The 25,787-nt window shown below is 51.3% G+C and overlaps 1 protein-coding gene across 1 annotated transcript in view; it reads right to left on the bottom strand.

Annotated features, from left to right (window-relative positions):
- Positions 1–22,910, bottom strand: part of WNT3 (Wnt family member 3) — a 52,774-nt gene extending 29,864 nt beyond the window's left edge. Inside the window, exon 1 of the mRNA XM_049860496.1 lies at positions 22,834–22,910. Coding sequence (XP_049716453.1) covers positions 22,834–22,910 — 77 coding nt within the window. The remainder of the gene's footprint in view (positions 1–22,833) is intronic.
- Between the last annotated feature and the right edge of the window lie 2,877 nt (positions 22,911–25,787).

Here is a 25,787-nt window from a genome sequence, read left to right as displayed (position 1 = left end):
GCCTCAGTTTCCTAACAGGAAAATGTAAACATCACCTACTTCAAAGAGACTGTAGGGAGGACTAATTGAAACGACATAGGTAAAGCCATTGTCCCAGTCCCGGGCACATGGTAGGAGCATAAGTGATGGTGGCTATTGTTCTAAGGGCTAAAGCGGACCAATGCCATTCTCCATGCCAGGCACTGTATCATGCGCTTTACACATAGTAACTCATTAGTCCTCCCGGCAAATGCTGTCATCACCCCCATTTAGAAAGAGAAAGTGAAGCGCAGGGATTAAGTAATTTGCACCAGGTTACTTGGGTACCTAGGGGTACATCCTGTCTGGCTCCAGAGCCCTCAGGGTTAACCACAGAGCTCTACTCTCTTCCCCCAGTTCAGAGGAGAGACCCACCATGCATTCATTTATGAGACTGAGCCCCCACTTATGGGAATACAGAGAGGAAGTGACATGGTCCCTCCGTGCAAGGGTTCCTAGCCTCACCAGTAGACAGGTGCCTGCTGCAGAAGACCACACCTGTCTGTCAGTTTGTTGTACTGCGGTGGCTTGGTGTTGCTGTGATGCTGGAAGCTATGCCACTCTTAACCCAAAATTCTAGCAGGGTCATCCATGATGGACAGGTTTTAGCAGAACTTCCTAGGCTAGGAAGAAAGACCTAGTGATCTGCTTCCGAAAATTATCCGGTGAAAACCCTGTGGACCACCACAAAATATTGTCTGATACAGTGCTGGGAGATGATCCTCACAGTTCGGAAGGCACTCAAAATACACAGTGGCCACAACACTGGACCCTCTAGCACACTAATGATAGTGAGGATGGCACAGAACGGGGCAGCATTGTGTTCTGTTGTACCTGGTGTCACCATGAGTTGGAGCTGACTCGATGGCAGCTAACAACAAATGCAGGAGAGTGACATTCTCCCTAGGGTGATAGAGGCAGGTTTTGTAGAAATACAGTGGAGAGGGCCTGACACAGGTCAGAGAGACCCAAAACTCATTCGGTGTCCCCACGGTGCAAAGACCAGCTGGGTCCAATCAGTCCCTGGTTTCTGACTGCCTCCCAAGAGAAGGAAATCAGTGGATGACCAACTGGTTGGACCAACCAATTGGCTGATTACTTCATTCATTCATGCATGCATGCATTCATTCATTCAGCTCAAGCTTCTCTAGAATGGGAGTTCTAGACAGACCTAGCTGACATAGGATGATTAATAAAGGGGTCACTGGAATCACAGCCCACTTGCTGAGAAAAACAAGACCCTAAGAACAAACTGACATATGAACGGGGCAGCAGAATCTTCTAGTTCATATTTTCCAAGTGGGTAATAGGTTTTGCTTGGGGAGAAAAGAGATTCCCAGATTAAATATTTTTGGAAAACAGGAATTATCCCTGAGGGCCTCTTGGGCTGGTGATACACTAATGAGCACTGGAAACACCAAGAGGCTGGGAGTAGCAGATGGCACTTCCCAAATTTAATTGACCTCAGAATCCTTTGTAGCAGAGTTATGTGAGATGTTGTAAGAGCCGCAATGCTCTGACCCACGAGGTGTGTCTAAGAGCTGGGAGGGAGACCAGGAGAGTGGAAGTTAGGCTGGGAAGACTCGCGGGAAATGGCAGGTCTGACCAGGGCTTTGGAAAATGGGAAGGTCATGGCCAAGTGGAGGCGGTGATGGGACTCTTTGGGAAAGGGGTCCTAAGAAAACAATGGTGAAGGCCCGAGAAAGTGGAGTCTACTTGAGTGCATCTGCCCCAGGAGAGGAAGGGGGATGAACCCTTAAGCATGAGACTGAAAATCCCAGCAAGCATATCTGGTTTTTGATATGTGCTGAGAAGCTCATGGCTTTCCTTTCAAAAGGAGGGCGTCCCAGTGTTTGCATGAAGATTATGGGGCAAGATTCACCCTCTGGTCCTCTCCTGATATTTGTTATTGCATTACCTCAGGGAGCGCAGCCGCTCAGGGCAGAGGAGCAGGGAGAGGGCCCAGAGGGAACCGTGCCCTGGGTCTGGAGGGGCTGACGGATGGCACCTCCCAAAAGAAGTGGCAATATTTCTGGATAATGGGCAAGGTGTTCACGGCCCCCAAAGGCACACTCAAAAAGCACCCTCATGCCACAACAGCTAAACACTTGGCTGCTAACGGGAAGGTTGGTAATTCAAACCCACCTAGGGGCTCCGTGTGAGAAAGACGTGGAGATCTACTCCCATAAAGATTAAAAAAAAAAAAAATTTTTTTTTTTTTTTTAGATTACAGCCTAGAAAAACACTTTGGGGTAGTTCTACTTTGTCACATGGGGTCGCTATGAGTTGGAATCGCCTCAGTAGCACCAATTAACAACAATGGGTCCACCAGGAATAAAAGCAATGGACAGGGCATGAGCAAAAGAAAAATCTAAGGGATGCTGAATCTCACTGGCAATACAACCACGGGGGTACACTCAAGAAGCAGAAAGGCGAAGGGTTGGTGGACGTGGAGAGGTAAGTGAGGGCAGAGAAGGGTTGGTTTCGTTTAGCTAATTCTGCCCGAGTCACCAAATGTTCAGTAATGCCTTCTGTCCCTAGGCAGACAGTGTGGCAGCTTGGGGGAGCTGAAAGCAAGAGAGTTGAAATTAGAAAGGATTTCCACCTAGACACAGGCCATATGTTTTCCAAATGTGTGCTTTATGTGTGAACATGAGCACAGGGGTCCAAATTCCACCTCTGCTTCTACCAACTCTGGGACCTTAAAGCAGTTCTGTCCCTGCAAAGGAAGATCACAGACCTCATTTTATAGCCTCCAAACTGACAAAAATGAAGTTACTTGATTCCAAGTGTCAGTGAGGCTGCGGAACAGCAAATGGGCACAACCTGTTTGGAAAGCGGTCTGGTATTAGTTGATAAAGCAGGACATTTGTACACCCTGCAGCCCAAAGTTCCACTCTTAGGAGAGTACCTGGTATCCCCACAAGCAACTCTCCCTCATGGGCCTTTGGTAGGAGAAGAAATAAACAAATTGTGGTATATTCAGCCAATGGAATATTATACAGCTATGAAGGTGAAGGACTACAGTAATGTCTAATAACATAGTTTGAAACTTAGAAACACAATGCAGAGAGGGAACAGCAAATTTCAGAAGACTGCATACACAATGAGGGAGCCCTGGTGGCACCATGGTTAAAAGCACTCAGCTGCTAACTGAAAGGCTAGCAGTTCAAACCCATCCAGTGGCTCTGCAGGAGAAAAGGCCTGGCAATCTGCTCCTGTAATTACTGCCTAAAAAACCTTATGTATGGGACCCTTCTACTCTGTTACATGAGGTTGATAAGAGTCAGTATTGACTCAAGGGCACTTAACAACAGCGCCATATAGTATGACACTATTTTTATAAAGCTTAAAATAAGCTTAAAACTAAAAAATACTGTTTAGGAATTCTTACCTAGGGAAACTATGGTTTTAAAGTAATGGACTAAAAATGCAAAATTCAGGATGTATTTACATCCCTTAGGGAGGCAGGTGGATAAGAGGGGGACAAGCTCACAGGTAGAGGCAATGGCCTTGGTCATATTCTGGTTCTTCAGGGGTGTGACGGGTCCCAGGTTCGCACCTTGTTATTATAGTGCATCTTACTTATATGGTATGTTTGCTCTCTTGTGTGTATCAAATATGAAACCTAACCTGTTATCGTTGACTCATCAAGTACTACATCATAGCAAATATTTTTAAGAACAAATTTCTGATGACCACCCCATCTCATTTAGCCCTCGTCTTCCCAGAGAACTGGAGGCCTTTGTGAGTATTTTGACTGAACAGCACACAAGGTCAGGCCAGAGTCCACGCTACCTTCGCCCACGGAGTCACAGACTTCTGTATGAGCCCATTGCCTGCTTGCTTTCTTCAAACAAATCAGTTAGTTGGTATCAACCAACATAAGGAGCCCTAGTGGTGCGGTGGGTAAGCATTCAGCTGCTAACCAAAAGGCTAGTGGTTCGAACTCACCAGCTGCTCTTCAGGAGAAAGATGTGGCAGTCTGCTTCCGTAAAGATTACAGCCTTGGAAACCCTATGGGGCAGTTCTACTCTGTCCCATAGGGTCGCTATGAGTCAGAATCAACTCCACAGCAGTGGGTTTAACTAACATAAAGTGTATAGCTTTCCTGGAGTATGGTTTTCTCTCTTTTGGAAGAAGTTCAGAGCTTCCTGTTCTAAAAAGCCTGGCCTGGGGAAAAAAAAAAAAATTTTTTTAAATTTTGGTGAAAGTATACACAGCCAAAGATACACCATTTCAACAATTTCTACATGTACAATTCAGTGAAGGGATAGAATATTTTTACAACTCTTGCTATATTGGAATGACTGAGGCTGACCTTCAGGAAATCCTTAGTTCGTTCAATATTTATTCACCTTCGATTCTGTTCCCGTGCATTATTTCATTTCATCCTCACAACTGCCCTGGGATTGAAATTTTAACCCCCAATTTATAGAGGGAGAACTTGAAATCCACAGGATTTTAAGAAACCCCCCAAAGTTGTAGAACCCTCAGAGTTAAGTGGCACATCTGACATTTCACGCTTCAGCTGGTTCAAGCCCAAAGCCCACCCTCTTTCTGGAAAATCCTGCTGCCTTCCAGCACAAAGGCCAGAAGTTCAGAGCTGGACCCTCCGGGAAATCTCAGCGTGAGGGAAAATGCTGTCCCGGCAGGCCAGAACCAGCTGAGCCCGGACTTGAGCTTGCTAGGGAAGGAGTCTAATTCATCAGCCACTTGATGGACAGAATCACTAGCTGTCCCTGCCATGTTCAGGATGATCATCAGGAATATGAGATATATGAAGCAGAATCGCTGCCCTCAAGGGCAGACACGCTAATCAGCAAGCCAAGACAGACATACACGAAGAGGCAACTAAGAATACAGCAAACCCGTGACAAGTGCCAGGAGGACTTCCCAGGAGGACTTCCTGGAGGAATCCAGCCGGAGCTGAAAGACTGGGTCTGTGGCTGGCAGATGACTTCCACCAGTGTCTCTACACCCTACAATCCTTCTTTGAGGGTCCACTGTGGGCCTCGTACTGTGCTTGGTGATGTGGATACAAAGAGAAGGGAGTCCTGGTCTTGCCCACAGGGGGCTTGTGGTTTAGTCAGTGAAATAGATACAACCAGAAGAGGCTTAGCTGGGCGAGGATGTTTTGGGAAGTCTGTGCACAGAACGTGGGGCCTGCCTGAGCATTTGTTGAAGAATGAACAGGAGAGATGAAGGGACGAGAAAGGTCATTGTAAGGGAAGGCGGCGGCGTGAGATGTGAGGGAATGTAAGAATAACACAAACGGGGATTAAGAGATTAATGATGGCAAAGCATGGGTTCTCACTCTGTAGACACCAGACACTGGGCTAAGTCTCACCAGTGTTGGAGCCTTCAATCCCCACAGTAGCCTTTGTCATCCCATTTTACAGATAGAAAACTGAGGCTCAGAGAAGTAAAGATAGGACTGCTGTTGCCCAAAGCCCACGCTCTTACCTATACAAGTGAAACTAGGTCGAAGGTAAAAATTATGGGGTGGAGGTGAGGGAGATGAGGCTGGAGGGTTAGGCAGGGGCTAGATTCTGCAGGGCCTCATGGGCTGTGCTAAAGGTTGGGGATTCGAACCCACCCAGCAGCTTCACGGAAGAAAAACTTTGGTGAACTACTTCTGTAAAGATACAGCTAAGAAAACCCTATTGGAGCAGTTCTACTCTGTAACACAAGGGGTCGCCATGAGTTGGGGAGTGGCTCTGCGGCTGCTAACAACAACAACCAAAAGTACAGAACAACACAGTCAGGCCTGCTATCAGAGTACCCTTCTGATTAGCTCGATTAGAAAAGGTAAAACTGATCGAATGAGAGGAAGTCCAAGCTTAACAAAAAGAGACTTGGAAGTATGAGGTGACCACAAGTAGTGAGGGAGCCAGAAGGGTTGCTGATGTAGAGGGAAGTCAACCTACTAAGGTAGAAATGTGTGGAGAAGCATAGATTGAAAAGGCAAGTCTCCTTCCAGATTCTGTGCTAATCAGACCCTGGTGGAACCCCGTTTGCTGTCCGAGTCCACAGGCCTGGCCAGAGCTTGTAGGGTTTAGGGAGAGAGTCCAAACGGAGGCTTACACGCCTTGTGCCCAATATTTAAAAGCTACGTGTCAGGCAGACACACTGTTGAATATGTATTCTATCCAACTCACTGAGCAGCACACTTATGATTTGTGTACTTTCCTGGATGTATGCTCTACTCAATAAAAAGTAAAAAGAAAGTTCTGTCCTCCTACATTGATAAAATACCTCAGGAACCACCTGGAAGGCTAGGTTCTCCACGGTGTTGTATGCTGCAGCCTTCTCACCCCTGCTCCATCCTCATGGGACACCCCAGCCAAACCTCCACGCTTCCTCCACAGCCCCTGCAAATGGCTCCCCTTGACCACCTCTCTGCCCTAGCAAGCAGCATGGCCTGACCTGAGGGGATGAACCCAGGAAGAGGCCTGAGTGGCCCAGAAGTAGGCTCATGGCCACCTGGACAGGAAACTCCAGGGGCCTGGGTACCAGGAACATGGATAGAGGAATTGGAGTGCTGGCTCTGAGATGGTACAGCTCTTTGGTTCCAAGATTCTTTGCCCCCGGGGCAGCCACAGCTGTAAGAGACCATAGCCAGAAACAAACAAAAAAAAACAAACCCATTGCCATCGAGTCGATTCCAATTCATAGTGACCATATATAAAAAAAAAAAAAAATTTTTTTTTTTTTTTATTTATATACGAGTAGAACTGTCCCATAGGGTTTCCAAGGAGTGGCTGGTGGATTCGAACTGCCAGCCTTTTGGTTAGCAGCCATAGCTTTTAACCATTGTACCACCAGAAACCAGAGCAGAGTCCTCTAAACCAAAGGACAGAACTCCTCTTACCCTGGGGCAACCTCTAATGACCGTTCTGTGGGTCACAGCATTTATAAAAACATGTGGAGAGAGAGGAGGGAGAGGAGAGAGACTGTCTCAGGCTAGGTTCTCTACAGAAGTAAAACCAGTGAAGCATGTGTGTGTGTATACATATGTATATTATATGTATACATTTGTTGTTGTTGTTGTTAGGGGCCATGGAGTCAATTCTGACTCATAGCGACCCTATACACACAGAATGAAACACTGCCCAGTCCCGCGACATCCTTACAATCGCCGTTATGCTCAAGCCCATTATTGCAGCCACTGCGTCAATTCATCTCGTTGAGGGTGTTCCTCTTTTTCGCTGACCCTCTACTTTATCAAGCATGATGTCCTTCCCCAGAGACTGATCCCGCCTGACAACATGTCTAAAGTATGTAAGATGTACTCTCGCCATCCTTGCTTCCAAGGAGCGTTCTGGTCGCACTTCTTCCAAGACAGATTTGTTTGTTCTTCCGGCAGTCCAAGGTATACCCAATATTTTTCTCCAACACCACAGTTCAAAGGTATCAATTCTTCTTCAGTCTTCCTTATTCATCGTCCAGCTTTCATTTGTGTATGAGGTGATTGAAAACAGCATGACGTGGGTCAGGTGCACCTTAGTCTTCAAGGTGATATCTTCGTTTTTCAACACTTTAAAGGGGTCTTTTGCAGCAGATTTGTCCAATGCAATGTGTCTTTTGATTTCCTAATTGTTGCTTCCACGAGTGTTAATTGTGGATCCAAGTAAAATGAAATCCTTGACAACTTCAATATTTTCTGTTTATCATGATGTTGCTTATTGATCCAGTTATGAGGCTTTTTATTTTCTTTATGTTGAAGTGAAATCCCATACTGAAGGCTGTGGTCTTTGATCTTCATCAGTAAGTGTTTCAAGTCCCCTTCATTTTCAGCAAGCAAGGTTGTGTCATCTGTATAACACAGGTTGTTAGTGAGTCTTCATCCAATCCTGATGCCACCTTCTTCTTCATATAGTCCAGCTTCTCAGATTATTTACTCAACATACACGATACAACCCTGATGCACACCTTTCCTGACTTTACACCATGCAGTATCCCCTTGTTCTGTTCGAACGACTGCTTCTTGATCTATGTACAGGTTCCTCATGAACACAATTAAGTGTTCTAGAATTCCCATTCTTCCCAATGTTGTCCATAATTTGTTATGATCCACACAGTTGAATGCCTTTGTGTAGACAATAAAACACAGGTAAACATCTTTCCGGTATTCTCTGCTTTCAGCCAGGATCCATGTGATATCAACAATGATGTCCCTCGTTCCATGTCCTCTTCTGAATCTGGCTTGAATTTCTGGCAGTTCCCTGTCGACATACTGCTGTGGCCACTTTTGAATGATCTTCAGCAAAATTTTACTTGTGTGTGATATTGATATTGTTCAATATTTCCACATTCATTTGGATTGCCTTTCTTGGGAATAGGCATAATATGGATCTTTTCCCGTCGGTTGGCCAGGTATATATATATATATGTATATATATACATATAGAGAGAGAGAGTGGTTTATCTCAAGGAAATGGCTCACGCAGTTGTAGAGTCTGGCAAGTCCCAAGTTCATGGGCCAGGCATCAGGCTGGAGGCTTCTTCTGATTCACATAGCTGCAGGGGCTGATGAATTCCAAGATAGGCAGGTAAGACAGCAGGCTGCTGGCTCACACACTGTGGAGGCTGACAAATCCCAAGATCCGTAGGCAGTATAGCAGGCCACTGTCTCAAGTCCCAAGAACTGGCAGTCAGATGATGATGAGCCAGATGTAGGATCCACACACAGCAAGCAAGTGAGCTTTGCCAGAACAGCCATATATGTGTTGAATGCAGACCACACCCCCAAGGAAACTTCCCTTACAGCTGATTGGCTGACCACATCGGATCACATCATAGAGAATGACTACATCACTACTTAATAGCCAAACTACATCATTATGTAACTGCCAAACCACTGAGCATCATGGCCCAGCCAAGTTGACACACAACTTTAACCATCACGAAGACCTAAGGTAGGAGGCTGGGTTGGGTAAGAGGGACTATAGCATTCTGGAGCAGGGAAGACTCAAAGAGAAAGTCCTCAAGTGCAAGTTGAAAATCTACAATGATGCTCATATACCCAGGAGACCAAATGAGGGAGTTTGGGCTTGGACTAAATCAGGAAAGACTACAGCCAGACCTAAGGAGGAAAGTCCTGACTGTGGAGGTCTTAAGCAGTAGGGACATGGTATGGTATCACTGAAAGGGTTTGAAGCCTACCGGGCCTGGCTTCAGGCAGTGTGTATAATGGTTGCAGTTCTGCTGTTTGCCCACTGTGGAGCCTTAGGCAAGGGATTAGCTCTCTCAGGGCCTCCATTTCCTCATCCGTTGAATGGATCTAACAAGAGTACCTGCCTCCTGGGGTTGTTGGGAGGATGGGTTAATGTGTATGCTATGTTTCCTCAGAGCACACAGCACCTGACACATCAAATTCACTTTTTTCCTAGCTCCTTACTTGGGCTCTCTGAGCCTCGGTTTTCTCACAGGTAAAAATGGGAATGAAGATGCCAATCTCATGGGGCTGTTTTTGTTCCAAGGACAGGGCCGTGATCATAGACTCCATCCTGACGGACAGCTTCGGAAGGTCCTGGGGTCTTTCTCCCTGTACAAGCTTCAGTTAAGATGGAGAATCTGCTGGTCCGGGGGTTAGATATTCTCTTTCCTGAAGTCAAGGGGCTGGGAGGGGTGGTCTCTACAGGCACTGCCCAAGGGCAGAACTGAGGAGGGGCTGGGTCTTCCCACAGGTAAGTAAGTAGTCAGAGCTGACAGAGATAGCTTGCTGGGGGTGGCCAATCTGTCCCTGGCCAGCCATCCTCCTCTGCCCTCCCAGGCCATGCCAGTGCCCTCCTACGTTTTTGTCAATGGGAAGGGCCTGGGCTGGCAGTGAAGGACCCTGGTTCCTATTGTGTGTGACCTTGAGCCTGGCCTCCCTCTGCTGTGCTTTCCTGCCTCAAGGACTACAGTTTTCACAATGGCTGCTGGGAGCGGAAGCAGGTCAACTGGAGAAATAGGGTGGATGCTCTCACAGTGGCTGCCAGGCACCCTGTCGCCTGTGGAATGGCTGACTTCCAAGGCAAGGGAAGGTAGAGGAATCAGATGTGAAAGGAGCCAGAGGGAAAGGGAAAAGCACAGTCATTGGTGGAAATGGGATTCCCTGGAGGAAGATTATGTATCAACTTCAGGTTTAGAGTGAAGCAGACCATGGGGAAAAGAAAAGATGGCGCCTTCCCTGAAGACCAGGCTTTGGTAGACTTAGGAAAAAAGCTGATGATGAAGAAACAGAAACAGGAATTCTTGCAACCCCAAAACTATCTAGTTAGAGCCAACCCGCTGAAAAAAGGCTATGTTTATTTTTGTCTTTTGTGTACTCTTTCCCTTTTTCCAGAAAGGATATGAAGTGGCTGACAGCCAATATTTATTCCAAGACAGCAAATATTTATTGAGCATCTAATACACATGCCAAGCACAGAAAATGGAACAGGACACTAGACATGAGGCCTGCCCTCCAGGAGCTCGTAATACAAAGCACATAGGATTAAATAACAACATGAAGATAGAAAATCGGGATCAAGGTGAAGGAGAAGGCAGTTAAGGTCAACATAGGTGTGCAAGGACTGAGCTTCAAATTTGACTCTGACTTTCCTAACAGCCAGAACATAAGGGGAAACAAACTTTATCTGAAAGGAGAAAGCACACTAGTTTCTCAGGGGGAAATTAAGCTGAATGTTGAATTGTAAATATCAAGTAAAAATCAACTATTTCAGAGACAGTAACACACACAAGGTTTGGACTTGGGCATGAAAGACAATTTTCTCCTATTGCTTTTTGGCATATGTATCATGGAGAACAGATGCAGAAGAGCCAAAAAGGACTAAATAGAAGGATAAAGCCTATAGCTGGAAGTATTCTTGTTATTGTTGTTGGCTGCTGTTGAATTGGTCCCCAAAGGTTCATGCTGGAATGCTATACTACCCAGTTCTGAGCCATCCCCATGATTCGTTGCAGATCCCACCATTGTGATCGCCAGACCTTTCTTCCTGGTCCATCATAGTCCAGAAGCTCCACTGAACCCTGTTCAGTATCATAGCAACAGGCAAGCCTCCACTGACGAATAGATAGTGGCCGCACATGAGCTGTATTGGCTGGGAATTGAACCCTGGTCTCCCATATGGAAGGCAAGAACTCTACCACTGAACCATTTTTGTTGTTGTTATTCTTGTACTTTAAATGAAGGTTTACAGAACAAACCAGCTTCTCATTGAACAGTTAGTACACATACTGCTTTATGATATTGGTTAACAACTCCATGACATGTCAACAACCCTGGGTTCCCTATTACCAGCTTTCCTGTTCCCTCCTGCCTTCCAGTCCCTGCCCCAGGGCTGTTGCACCCCTTTAGTCTTGTTTTGTTCCATGGGCCTGTTCAATCTTTGGCTGAAGGGTGAACCTCAGGAGTGACCTTATTACTGAGCTGAAGGGGTGTCTGGGGGCCATAATCTCAGAGTTTCTCCAGTCTCTGTCAGGCCAGCAAGCCTGATCTTTCTTTTTAAGTTAGAATTTTGTCCTACATTTTTCTTCAGCTCTGTCCGGGAACCTCTATTGTGAACCCTATCAGAGCAGTCAGGAGTGGTAGTCTAGTTGTACTGGACTCGGTCTGGTGGAGGCTGTGGTCGATGTGGTCCGTTAGTCCTTTGGACTAATCTTTCCTTTGTATCTTTAGTTTTCTTCATTCTTCTTTGCTCCTGAAGGGGTAAGACCCCACTGAGCCATTTAATTAAGATCGTTTAATCTATCTCCTTCCTGTTTCGCAGATGAGAAAATTGAGGCCCAGGAAGCAATAATTTGCCCAAGGTCACATCCCCAGGGAGTGACCACTTACTGAGGGCAAGGTACAGTTGGGGAGGTTAGCAATGCACAGTCCCAGCTTGAGCACAACTTGAGGGCGTGTGGAAAGCTTGCCCATGACTAGCGCCTATCCTCAGATAAGAGAATTCCAGTTAAGTTCAGAAATAGTATCCCTAAACCCAAAGCAGCTGCCTTTAAGAGGAAGGTCAAGTGTAGTCTTGCCTCAAAACCATCTTGAATCCTTTCAGGGACGAAGATAAAATATAGATAAACAGATAGTTGGCCCAATTTATGAAGTCCACTTTTGAGGCTGAATGGTGAAGGAAGGAAAAAGGATTTGAGCCCAGCAGGACATGGGTTCAAAGTCTTCTTACACCATGTACAGGCTTTGTGACTCTGACTCCTCATCTCTTAGGTGGGAGAATTATATCTTAGATCATAATGCACGTATAGGACCAGCACATAATAGGTGGTCAACAAACCTATTGACCTCTTCCTGGGTGGAGAAACCAGTCCTACCAAATGGAATTTTTAAATTAAAGGCTTGAACACTAAACATACCGTGAGTTGGCATAGGTGCAGGAAGAAATAGTACATAGAAGGGAAATATTTGCAAATGGAGCTGGGAAGTTAAAAACAAACTGAGACCCTGAAGACAAGGTTCACCTCAGCCTCTGGGACTGCAGCCTGCACAGGTCAGAGGTTCACCTTCGGAGACCCTCCCAAGGGCCTTCCACACTTCAGGGCTGTTAGCTGCATAGCCTGAGCCAAGCAGAGCCTGAGCTGAGCAGGACAGACTGACCCAGGCCATGAGGGACTGGTTTCGATTGCTTTCAAAGTCACCAAGGGCAATGTTCTCGGAGCCTCGGGTCACATTTAAGGGGCTGGGGATTTTATTTATTCTGGTCTTTCAACGCAAACTTTACTGACCCCTACCATGCGCGCTGGACAAAGGGAGGAGGGCACGAGGGACTAAAACAGGCTCTCTCTTGGGTGGGGAGGGGGGACGAAGGAATCTGCATTCTAATAGAGGAGAATAAAACCAGCTGCTGTTGAGTCAATTTCAACTCATGGTGACCCCTTGTGTGTCAGAGTAGAACTGTGCTCCATAGGGTTTTCAATGACTGATTTTTTGGAAATAGATTGCCAGGTCTTTCTTTTGAGGCACCTCTTGGTGGGCTCCAACTGCCAACCTTTTAGTTAGCAGCCAAGCTTGTTAACAATTTGTACCACCCCAGGACTACTAGAGGAAAATAAGACACCCAGACGCCCATGGTACAAGGCAATGGGAATATTTCACAAACCTATTCAGCTGGGGAGAAGAGGAGGGAGCGATGACAGAATGACCTATTCCCTGCTTTGGGGGCAGTGGTTTGGGAATCTAGGAGGGCTTCTGGAAGTCAATAGGGAATTTCAGCATTTGAGTTTGGGAAGGGGAGAGAGGAGATGGCAAATACTTCAATCAACAGGCCCAGAGGAACTATGTCCAGGCTGGTATGGGATGCTGAGGAGTCCAAGGAGGGTTCTGAAAGATATAACTGCAAAGGTGGGTAGAGGCCAAATCATAGGGAGCCTCAGTGTCAGACAGGAAGTGGGGAGCCACAGGAGGCTTTAGAGCAGGGGAGTGACACCCTCAGAAATCCACACCAGGAAGATAAGTGGTGAGGATGGCAAGGAGAGCCGGGAGCTAGGCAGTAGGTGGAGGCGGTGTGTGTTCACAAGCACATGGTCCCAAGTCCCCATTTGCATTCCTAATGGACCCTGTGAGATTGGTTTTCTTCGCTGGCCCAGCTGGCTCTGGCAGATAAGTGGGACTCTGCGCCCACGGGCAGGTTTCGCAGAACAGCCCTCCCGACAGACCTGGGCGCTCAATCCTGTTGCTCCCATCCCCCTTACCACCCCAACAAGCACAGACACGCATTCAGTTCTCCCTGTGTTTCTGGCCTAGCTTGAGCAAGTGGCCAGCCACATCTCCCTGTTTGCTAGGCCTTACCCAGGCCATTAGGGTTTCCTGATGACCACATGTCTCAGAAGAGCCCCTTCCAGCACCTGGCCTTTCACCTTCACCTATCCTCACCCCCACCAGCGTCTCCCACCACTGTGTCCCAGGTTGGAAATCTCGCGCAATGTCTGCCTCAGCCTAGGTCAGGTCCGGGATCTCTGCATTAAGTCTGGAGAGAGTTCAAGCCAGGGAAGAGGAGCCCAGTGCAGGAGCCTGGACCCCAGGCATACCCTGCGGCCACTTGGCTCCAAATCCTTGGCCTCTGTTCCTTCTCTCGGGCACTCCCCACTGAGCCTCACAATCCCCCCCTAGAAAGGAGCTGAGAACTCCCACCACCCAGGACCCCATCCAGCCAGCCTCTTCTCATACTCCTCCCCTGGAAATACCAACTGGCTCCTTAAGCTGAGAGGGTCAGAGTCCCGCTGGGACATTCCCAGAACCCTCTGAGCAGGGACTGGCTCTCTCATTCCTCTTTTCTTGTAGGACTGGCAATGATACTTTACTTCTCTGGAAAGAACTTGACAATTCTCAAAGGGCTTTCATAAAGGTTATTCCATCTGAAGGTCTTAACAGGCCTGCAGGTAGGCAAGGCAAGAGGTTGTATTATTACGATCATCATTTTGTAGTTGAGAAAACTGAGTTTTGGGGAGATGAGTCTCACCCAAGATCTCACAGCTCCCTCTCCGCCCTGAGGTCAGCTCTCAGTGACACCCAGCTTCCACCACCAGGCAGAGATAATTCAGAAAGCGGGTGACCCGAACACAACCTGCGCGACCGAGACCTCAGAGCTAGAAGGGTCCTTGGCCAGCAGCTTCTCTAACTCCTCTGTGTTATTGACTCCCAGACAGTTAAGGAACTTGTCTATGGTTAAGTGCACAATTACTAGCCAAAAGATCAGCAGTTTGAACTCACTCAGAGGCACCTCGTAATACAGGCCTGGCGATTGGCTTCTGAAAGGCCACACCTTGAAAACCCTATGGAGCAGTTCCACTCTGCACACCTGGGGTTGCCATGAGTCGGAATCGACTTGACAGCAACTAACAACAGCGGTTAGTGCCAGAGCCGGGTCTCCAGTCCCCTTGCTCCTTGCCCAGAAACCTCCCACCACTGCCACGGCTTGCCTCTGGTCTCCAAGCAGATTTCTGCACCTCCATCCTTCCTCTGGACGTATGGGTGTGCCTGTCATTTCTGGAATTCACTCCACACACATAATGAGGCCATTTTGAGAAGGCCCGCCTCAGGGGGAACCAGAGAGCTGTCTAGTGTCCCCATCCTGACCCCTGCCAACCCCTCCCAGCAGTGCACATCATGCTGCAAACAGATAAATAGACTCCATTGGCCTAGGCAACCCGTGACCCCCCGCCCTCCCCCCACACACACACCTTTCTAGCCTCAGGATTTCGCCTTTCAAAGCCATGATGCAGGCAATACAGGAACCCAGGAGCTAGGAGAGGTGGCACCAAGCAGGGGGCTGGCTGCTGTGAGGGCCAGGTTACTAGAGGGAATTCAGAGGGCAGCACAGCAATGAGTAACAGAATGGATGCTGCTGTCAATAGCAAAGAAGGGATTTTGCTTCTGCCAGTGGAATGGTGGGGATTCCCTGAGATGTTAGGAGTTCCTGGGTGGCGCAAATGGTAAAGCGCTTGACTACTAGCCGAAAGGTTAGTGGTTCGAACCCACCTAGAGGTGCCTTGGAAGAGATGCCTGGTGATCTGTTTCTGAAAAGTCACAGCCTTGAAAACCCCGTGGAGCAGTTCCACTCTGCACACGCGGGGGGTCGCCATGAGTTGAAATCGACTCAACGGCAGCTAACAACCACTACAACCCGAGCTGTTAGTTTTACAGGAGGACAGGAAAGCTCTTCTTTCTCCAGTACAAAATCTGGAGAACCTACTGGATTAGAGGCAGCCATGGGGCTTCAGTGCCACAAATTGCTGAGACTCGAATAATAGAAAGGGAGCCTCCTGGCAAGAAGGACTCAGGAGCAGCAGGGGACAGGCCATCGGAGGGCGTGTGAAGGAGGGCGTGTGAAGGCGTCAACCTCAGAGAGGCCGGAAACCCTTGGCCTGGCCAGGTGAGCTCTTCACTTGTCCAGAAGCAGGGAGAAAACCAAGTGGCCTTTCCCAGGAGTCCTGTTTCCAGTCTTATGTCAATCCCAGCTTCTCTTGGAGGAGTCTCAGGAGACAGGACTCCTGCCCCGTACCTTCCCAACCCCTCCATCCCCAGAAGCCAGTCCTGCTCTCCTGGCCTAGTCTCTCATTGAGAACAGGGAGTTCCCTTTCCAGTGGCAGGAGAAAGAGGGACACTCACAGAGTTGGGGCAGCCACATGGACAAGGCCCCGAGGGAGAGGAGGTAGAAGTCTAGCCCCTGCTGCCGCCCCACACACACCTCCACCCCCCAAAGAATGTAATTAAGCAGCAGGCCTCTGCCAGGAGCCAAGCTTTCTGCCTTCCGTCTATAAATCACCTTCTGAATCATCTCTCAGCTCCTGAGAGGAGCAACTTCTGCTTGGGCTGCTCCAGGCGGCCCCAGTGCCACGCCTCCTGGTGAGCTTGCCTCCCCCACCCCTCCCGGGCCCAGCCAGAGGTGGCTCCAGGTCCCAGCTGGAGAGGGCAGTGGCTGCAAGAGTCAGGCAGACTGCGGAGGTAGGGGCAAGGAAGAGAAAGTTAGGGAAGACTCCAGCACCCTCTCCACCCTGCCCTCCCCTGCCTGGGCAGGCAAGGAGCTGAGGTTGGGTTCATGTGGCCCAGCTCCCTCAATTTAAGAATAAAGCTACAGGATCATGTTCACCAGTGCCAAGCACTATGGGGCAAGCTGAAAACAGGGTGAGGCAGGGCCATTCTGGGAGGGCTTCTTGGAAGAGGCAAGTTTGGAGCCAGGACTTAAAGGAGCCAATAGCTCACAGACAGAGGGTGAAAACAGCTGACGTTACATAGTGCAGACATTATTCTTAAGGGTTTACATGTATTAACTCATTTAATCTTCACAACAACCTTTTGAGGTGGGAGGAATCACTATACTCATTTTACAGATGGGGAAACTGAGGATTAAAGAGGTTAATTTGCTCTAGGTTACTCACTAGAATCCCGTGTGGAGCAACTGGTTAATGCGCTTGGCTATTAGCAGAAGGGAAGTTCAAGTCTACCCAGAGGTGCCTAGGAAGAAAGGCCTGGTGACCTATTTCAGAAAAATCAGTCATTGAAAATCCCGTGGAACGCGTTTCTGCTCTGACACATAATCTAGGATCACTGTGAGTCAGGGTCACCTCCATGGCAACTGGCTTTAGGTTACCCACTAGCACGTGAAAAGCCAAATTTGAACGTGAGCAGCTCGGCTCCAGAGGAATGTGGGTGTTTGGGGGAAGCAAGGTTTGGAGGTACAAGCAGGTTGGTTTGGTAGCAGTGGACCAGCTTTGGGCTTTAGATCAGGTGGGGTTCATAAGTGAAGGGGTGGACTGTGTAAGGTATCTCCGCAGTTCTGCCATGGAGTTCCAGGTTTCACAGCAATGAACCGAGCCCCTGTCAGAGCCCTGTGGATGCCGACAGGCAGAAGGGACCCCTCTGTGTGGTCAAGGAACATGAAGCCCAGAGGGAGGCAGGGGCAGAAAGCACAGAAAAGAAAAGGGAATTATCCTAGATAGCACAGCCAGTCAGAGATAAACTCAGAACTTCAACACAGGTCTCGACTCTGAGCTCTAACCATTTTCCCAGCACACAACATGATTATACAGATGTAATATCAGGATGGCCCTAACCAATGAGGGATAGGTGGTGGAGGATATCTTTCGTTTCTTGGTGGCTTCAGAAGGGATTTTGCAACTCACCACTCCCTGTCTCCCCCTGCTCCACCCACCAAGGGTCTGCTAGCTGTGTCTTCCTCTGAGAAGACTCACCTCTCCTGCCCTCCTGCCCAGACCAAGGAGAGACCTATTCAGAGTCTAGAGAAAACCCCGTGGTCACAGCTCCCGCCACCCCACACCTTACACCCCGTCTCCATGCCACCTGCTCAATTCCACATCTGCCCAAGTACCCTTAATGTTTATTAGCACCAGGTTGTATAGTGAGCAGGCTAGGAGACTCATGTTTGCCTGAGTCCATTCTTTGGGGAGTTCTGCCTCAGTTTCTCCACCTTCATCAGTGATTGGGCATGCACCCAGATGCACCCAGGGGCTGGCAGGGTCTGGCTGGGTTTGCCAACAGGTTTGCTCCTGAGAAAGCTGCAAAGATGGAGGAGAGGACGTGCCCCCTAAAGGGCTTGGTACCACAGTCCAGCTCGTGCCTCCTGTGACCTCCTTTCAAAGGTCTTTCCACTGGGGCAGGGTTAATTGCAGGGCAGACTTCCCAGACCCGAGGCCCTCAGGATCCAAGGGGTGGGGGTGATGCTCAGGGCCGAAGGCCCAGTCTCCACCCATCACTCACCTCTTGGCCTCTGAGCTATTGATAAAATGCCCTGAGATTTGGGAGAACTTTCCCTGACAGCTGCCCCTTCCAGCATGTCTTCCCCTACATCTTCTTCGGAGGCAGCAACTCAGCTCAAGGCTCCTGGTATTATTATGTCTGACCTGTTTAGTTTTGTTTTATTTGAGAAAAATGTGGTCCTACCAAAAGAATACAAACAGATCAGCCACTAATTTTGCTCCCTTTGGACACCGAAGCCCCACCCACAGTGGGGAGAGGTAGGGGCAGGAGGGCTGTTAACTCTCTTCCAAGAGACCTGGATTCATTTCCCCACCGCGTTCCCCCAGGGAGAGGCCTGCCCTCTAAGGGAGACCACCCGGTTAAAGCCTGGCCATCCGATCTGGTATCTGCCCATCTGTCTGTCTCTCTGTCTGTCTGTCTGTGGGATCAACAGCCTCCAGCCAGCTCAGCTCCTCACCAGCCCCAGCCCCAGCCAGCTGTAATTCCTGCCTGTTACAAATGTTAACACCTGGCCTGGGGCCTTCCTCCCCCGCAGTCTCCAGGTGCCTCCCTGGGCCCAGCCCACTGACCCCCACAGGGTTTGACTGAACATGTTTGCAAGCCTCTGAAAGGCGGGTGGAAGTGGGAGTGGGTGGGGGAGGCAGTGGGACACCTGACAGATGGGGAAACTGAGGCCGGCTTCAGCCAGGCACTGCCTGAGTGGGGGATGGGTCCCAGGATGGTGCAAAGAGAACTCAGGTGTCCTATTTCCCAGCTCACTGCCCTTGTCCTCTGCAAAAAGCTTTCACCCAAGCAGTGAGGCAGGGCAGACAGGTGATCCCTGAGTGAAAGGTGAGGAAACAGAGGCCCAGGTGGGTGGGTCACTGGTCCACAGTCACACAGAGGCAGACAAGTGGCTGACCCCCCGCGCAGGCCCCTTTCATCTGGGCCTCCACCTCTGGAATGTAGCAGGCACTGGCTGGGCCCTAATAAGACAGGTTCACTTTTCCCCCCAAGAAGGAGAAGAAAGACAAGTTCCTCCACCAGGAGCTAATTGGGACAGACAAGGAGAATTATAGAAATCATTGCTGCTGTCACCACTTTCTGTCCCAGCTCTGCCGCTACCTGGCTGTGTAGCCCTGGAGCACAGCACTGTCCTCCCTGAACCTCTGTTTGAGGCCCCTTGTAGCTCTTGCTTCTGGGGTTCCACAACCAGAGCCCTCCTGGGACTGGGGCCTGAACGCAGAGGCCTCCAAGAGGCAGTGCCTTCCTTGAGGGGTGGCATGGACAGAAATGTCAGCAAACGTTTTCCCAGGAATTCAGTCCTGGGGAATGTGCACTGGGTGGGCCAAGATGGGCAGGCGGGAGGGGCTCAGATGCTAAAAGGACTGGACTTCACCTGCCTGGGGGCAGAGTGGGAACAGGAATCTGAGGCACGTCCACTGTCCCAGCCCCGCCGAGGCCCCAGCCCTAAGAGGTGACTCACCCTCCTAAACCTGAGAAGAGAGGGCGGGAACAGTCCTCAGACAGACAGGTGAGCTTGTGCGGGGCAGGCTGTGCCCCTACGCCCAGCCTGGGATCCCAGCTCAGCTGTGCCCCTCGGAGCCGACCCATAGGACCCTTGTCTCCTGCTGGGCCTGTGATCTGGGGTCTTCCCTCCAGGACCACGGCTGCTCCCCAAGCACCTGGTACTATTCCCACCTCTAGGTCATTGTCTGCAAGCATATCCACAGACACATAACCACGGGTCCAGCCATAGTCACTGCCACTTGGGGACAGCATCATAGGCAGCCCCAGACACAGCCCTCACACGGCTATGACGTGAGGGTCACACACATAATTACAAGCATAATCCAGTCATGGCCATGAGCACTGATATTCATGCACAAAGACCCTTACACTGCCATGAAGGTGTGTGCACACACAAATGACACACGCACACACACAACACACACACGACTCACATACACAACTCATACCCAACATTCACACACAACAGTACTCACATACACACTGTACTCACACACGAATGCTGACACACACAGTACTCACACATATACAACACTGACATACATATACACAGCACTCACACACACAACACTCATACACACAACACACACACACTCACAGTCCCAGGCATGAACACAGTTACACACAGCATCACAAGCATACACAAACACTGACCCTTACACCGGCATAGATACTTCTAGACTTCTCTCTCTCTCTTTCACACACACACACACACACACACACACACACACATCGCAGAAGTAGCCATTCACTGACATGTGTGTGCAGAAACACAAGTACACATCCTCACCTTGCCATGGGAGGTGGGCCCCCCAGGGACCCCTGCACAACTTCATATTCACAGGTGCCCTGTCACAGGCACAGACTCTTCTATGCACAGAGACACACTAGTGTATAGATGACACTTTTTAGGGTCTTAGACCCAGACACACACACGCATACATGCACATACGTACGCAGAGGTGGCCGCAGGCACTGACACACACACAAGCATACTTTAATCTGGCCACCCCATGTCACACACACACACACACACACACACACACACACACAGAGAGACATAGGTCTCTCCTCGGCTCAGACAAAGCAGCAGCCCTGGTCTGCCCTCCCCGCCTCAGTCCCCCTGCCTACACCAAGCCTTGTGTCTAGCATTATGTTAGGGCCGATGTCCGATGTCCAGGCCTTCCAGATTTACCGTTTTTCTCATCAGTTTTTCCTATTGGGTGGTTCCTATCTCAATGCTCCCCAAAACACAGTCATGCACCAGACACACCACCACCTACCCGCTCGCCGCTGCTCCAGGAAGTGCCTCCTCCCGTACAGAGCACAGGGGAACCTGGTCTCTCCCCTGGTCCCTGCTGCCTGCAGGGCTCCAAGCCTTCTCTTCCTACCCCCTACCCCTACCAGGGTCCCTGTGAAGGGAAAGAACAGCATGGCCTTGGCCCAGGGATGGGAAGAAGTTCAGGGATGGCTGGCGAGGCAGGGCTGGTTTTGGTAGCGGCCTTCCCCAACGATAGAGCCCCCATCCAGAGTCCCTGGCTGCTCCATGGGCTTCTTTATGTACAGGAGGCCTCAGGCCAGCCCAGTGCGGCAGGGAAGGATGGACGGGGCAGAAGAAAGACCTCCCCCTGGGTGTCTGTTCTGGGACCAACTCACAACACCCTCTAAACCAAGACTCTCAGCCATGCCCTGCTCCTGCCCCGACCCTGCCCTCAAAGGTCCCCAAACACCCAGATACAAAAGCTGCCACCCCAAACAGCTGGAGGCAAATTTGGGGTGTGGACTCCTAATTTCGCTGGCTCTATTCCCCCCTCCCAGGCTCAGAGGTAACAAGGGAGGGAAAGTCGAGGCACATAGGTGGCATGTGCACCCCAGAAGCACTCCTTCATGGCTTTCACCCCAGGGGCCATGGCCCTACTCTTCTTCACAGATCCCAAATTTTCCCTCCTTACCACCCGTCCCCCAGACCCAGGCTCTCCTCCATCCAGGAGGGGAAGATTCTTTAATTAAAGTTTTCTGGAATGCAGGGGGCTGGAGATCGGGGAGAGGCGGGTATAATTTAGAGAACGGTTTCCATGTCTTTCTCCTCTGGCCCCTAGGACCTGCCCGGGGTGGGGGTGGGGGGCAATGAGGCTGCTTGGAAAACAGGGGGATTCCCCAGATCTGGGGTGCCCAAAGGGCTGTTTATTCCTCAGTTGCCCCCCCCAAACCTGCACACACACCCCCAAGCACTGAGCCTGGTTCCCCAGCCCTATCACTAAAACGCCTTTTGTATCTGCATTTCTCGGCAGGGAAGGCATCCTTCCTTCTCTTCCTTTCTCCTTCGTCCTTGGTTTTCCAAAAGGAACGAATTTGACATGGAGAATTGGGGTTTTAGTCAAAGAACAACAAGCCCATTCCCTCCCAAACAACTATATTTTCAAGGACCACCCCCCCTTGCAAGGATGGACAAGCAAGAAATGAATAAAATCTGAATTCAATGGCATCACAGAGCAGCAAAAACCGTATCTACTTCAGAGGCTCAAGATGAATCTAGAGCAGAGTGGGGAGAATCTAATGAACCCTCCCCCCATTCCCTTGCCCCCAGGACTTCTGAAGCCTTTGAGGTCTGGAACCACGAAGGCAAAAGGGGGTTATTGTAGGGCAATCTCCTGAGGGAGGCTGCCGGTGGAGATGGGGGTGGCAGGGAAGGAACAAGATGCTTTTGCCCATGAAGACCCCAAAATGGAGAAGAGGAGTGGCTGGGCCCCAGGGACAGCGCTGGATTTCCAGAAACCCCGTTGTAAGCAAATGGAGGGTCTAGGGGCTCCCAGGTTGGGGCCGGTGGAAGGTTAGGATCTAAGAAAAAGAGACCTTCGGAGACGGGGAAAGTCGTCCAGCCTCTGCAGCGAGTGGCAGCGAAAATGGTGATTATCAGAGAAGCCAGGAGTTGGATTCTGAAGGCGACACCAGCAGAAAATCCAGGAGGGGCGAGCGGGTGGGGGGCTGGAAGGAGGCAAGGAGAAAGGCACCCCGGCCCTGCCGCAGCCCACCCCCCGTCGGTGCCCCCCACCTTCCCCGGACACGGCGGGCGGACAAGAGGCGAGCCTTACCACCAAATTGGGTAGCCGGCGAGGACCCTGGTGCCACAGAGCAGGAGGCCGAGCAGCCCGAGCAGGTGGGGCTCCATTAGAATCGGCGCCGAGGAGGAAGTTTGCCCGCGACCATGAAGAGGGGGAGTGACGCCCCCAATAGTTGGAACAAAGTCCACTTGAGATTGGAAATGACTTTCGGGCTTGTCAGAAGCGCACCTCCGCCCGCGGCCGCCCCCCTCGCCAGCCCAGCGCCGAGCTGCCGGGTTTGAGGATGTCAGCGAGCAGCCAATCAGCGCCCGCGGCCCAAGGTAAGAGATGAGTCTGTAGTTCAGCCTGTCAATCACGCGCCCCTCCCGCCCGGCCCCCGACTCCGCGCCCCGCAGGGCAGCGCCCGGCAAACTTGGGCAAAGCCCGCGCCCCGGACCCGCGGGTAACTTGGGGGCACACGCACGCTGGACCCTCTGCTGGGCCGGCCTGCCGCCGCCCCAAGCCAGCCAGGTTTAGGGAGCCGGGGCTCGGACTGGGGCGTTTTTCGAGGTGCCGGCTTGGCGTGGGTACTGATGGGTGGCTCCTTTCTCTTGGGAGACCGTGACCCCTTGGCACTTGGGCCTGTGAGGAATCGAGAGTGGAAAGCACAAGGATGTTTCCAGAAGCCTCGCTCCGCAGGGCAGCTCTAGGGAGTGCCGGGGGGTTTAGGGAAGGCACCCCCTCCTGGTCTGCAGCCTCCCGAGCTCCCGAGCCCGCGGCCACTCGACTCGGCAGCAGGAGGTTGCCTCCCGGGTGTCAGAGACCTGCGAAAGGGACCCTGGCCGCTCGCAGGTCTGGCTGCGGGCGGCGCCGGGGGACAGAGCCGAGTGTCATTTGAGTCTTTTGTCAGGGATCAGATCGGTATCGGGACCTCCTGCTGCCTTAGCATTTCCTGCAACTGACACCCGCGGCCACTTGCATTTCCTGCTCGCAGGGCAGGGTCACTTTCTCCTCCGCCAGGGCTTCAGGCCGCGCCTCAACTCGGGTCGGAAGAGCGACCCGCAGCACATTTGGGTCTTGGGGGTGAGCCCTTTGGGGCGGGTGAAACGCAGCTGCGAGGCCGGAAGCAGCTGGGGGGCTAGTAGGAGCCACGCTACCCTCCAGCCTGCCGCCCACCCCCACTGCCCGACTGTCCTCGTGAAGGCCCTGGTCCTTCCTCTGACAGGGGGCTCCAACCTCGGGTTGGGGGATAAAGCACCCCTTTCCCTGTGTGAACACCAAATGCATGCAAATACTCCCCATCTTCCCGTAGGAAAAAAAGTCCCTCCAAGCCCCTCAGGAGAGTCCTTTCTGTCTCCTTCCTCACCATAACCGAGGAAGTAGTCTCAGCCTTGAGTGGTGCTGAGACTGCGGCCAGATTGGGGGTGACCCCCCTCCCCCCGTCACCTGGGTAGCTTCCCCCACAGTTGCCCTGCCGAGCCACCTGAGGCAGCACTCGGGGCTCTGGAGCAGTCTGGGCCTGCGACGGGTGAGGGGTGCTGCGGCTGCGGAGGAGCAGAGAAAGAGCCGAACCGGGTCCCGCTGAGACCCGTTAGGGAGGCTCTCGACCAAGTGGGGGGCGCGGCTGCAGGAAGTCCCACGCCCGGGGGCCCGACATCCCCCGCCTTTGATCTGGGCTGACGGTGCCCAAGGCTCGAACCCGCTGCCCTGCTTGTCCCGCGAGCCCTCTCCGCACCCGGCTGCTGCTGGCGCGGGGAACGCGGGGACTGGCCCCGGGGGCACCAAGGGTCGAGAGAGCCGCCTGGGCTTGTCAAGGCTTCTGCCGCGTTGCTAGTCGGGTGCTCGACTGAAGGGGGTGGAGAGGGGAGAGATGAAAGAGAGGAGGGAAGGGGAGAAAAGGGAGAGACGGAGTAGGGGAGAGAGAGAGAAAGAGAGGGAAAGAGAGAAGGGGGAGGGGAGACGAGCTGCCGGGGGAGCCCGAGGGAAAGACAGGGGAGAGCGCAAAGGAGCAGAAAGGCAAAGAAAACACCCAACCTGCCCAGGACCGGGCCAGGGCTGCGGAGATAGGGCCCACAGAGACGTCGCCGCGGCTCAGCTGATTCTGGGGCACCCTGTTTCTGATTCATCTGAAAAAGAGGTCGCAGTGTGCCATTGTCCAGAGTGCTGAGCCCCAGGACTGAGGCTGTAGCGGGACGGAGCCCTCCACCCCCACCCCACTTGGACCGAGGCCTGCTAGGTTCTGTTGCCCCCATGGGCTCCCAGCTGGTGTTCTGACCTAAGTTGGCAGTTAGAGCTCAAATCTTGTGGGGCAACTTGGGGGACCCAGAACCCCATAATCATCTTTCTGAGGGCTGGGGGTGGAAGGAGGCTGAGAAACTGCCTTCTCTGGCCACCAAGACGCCACTGTGGAGTCAGTGCGGCATGGAGAAGGTGGAGGCTGGACTAGGTGGCCTTTGGAGGTCATTTCTGCACCCCAAGATTCCACAGGTGCCAGCTTTAAAGCAACCAGACCCATTGCGGTCGAGTCGATTCCGACTTACAGCGACCCTATTGGACAGAGTAGAGCTGCCCCATAGAGTTTCTAAGGAGCACCTGATGGATTGAACTGCCTACGGTTTAGTTAGCAGCTGTAGCACTTAACCACTAAGCCACCAGGGTTCCCAGGTGCCAGCTCTAGAGGATGGGAATAAAGGGGATCCCTGTGCCTGTCGGTAGGTGGAGGGATTAGCTGTGATGTTCCCAGCGGAGCCCAGGGAACTGCTGTGGGACACATAGCCTGAAGGACTGTGCGAACGCATACCCCGGTTGCCTCCTCCAGGCAACCTGGGAACATCGGGAGACCAGGTCTGAGCATCTGGGCAGGGAATGGGAGAGAAAAAGAGATGGGAGAATGACCAAGAAACAGAAGTGGGTGAGAAGATGGAGCTTGGCGGCTTGCTGGTCGCTGGAGCCGGGCCAAGCAAAGGAAGAGAAGAGTGGAGGGGCGTGGTGCGAACCTGCGAGAG

Source organism: Elephas maximus, chromosome 19 (genome assembly GCF_024166365.1).
Source record: "Elephas maximus indicus isolate mEleMax1 chromosome 19, mEleMax1 primary haplotype, whole genome shotgun sequence".
Classification (NCBI taxonomy): Eukaryota; Metazoa; Chordata; class Mammalia; order Proboscidea; family Elephantidae; genus Elephas; species Elephas maximus.
The sequence above is the reverse complement of the archived record's forward strand: the minus strand, read 5'-3'. Positions and strand labels throughout refer to the sequence as shown.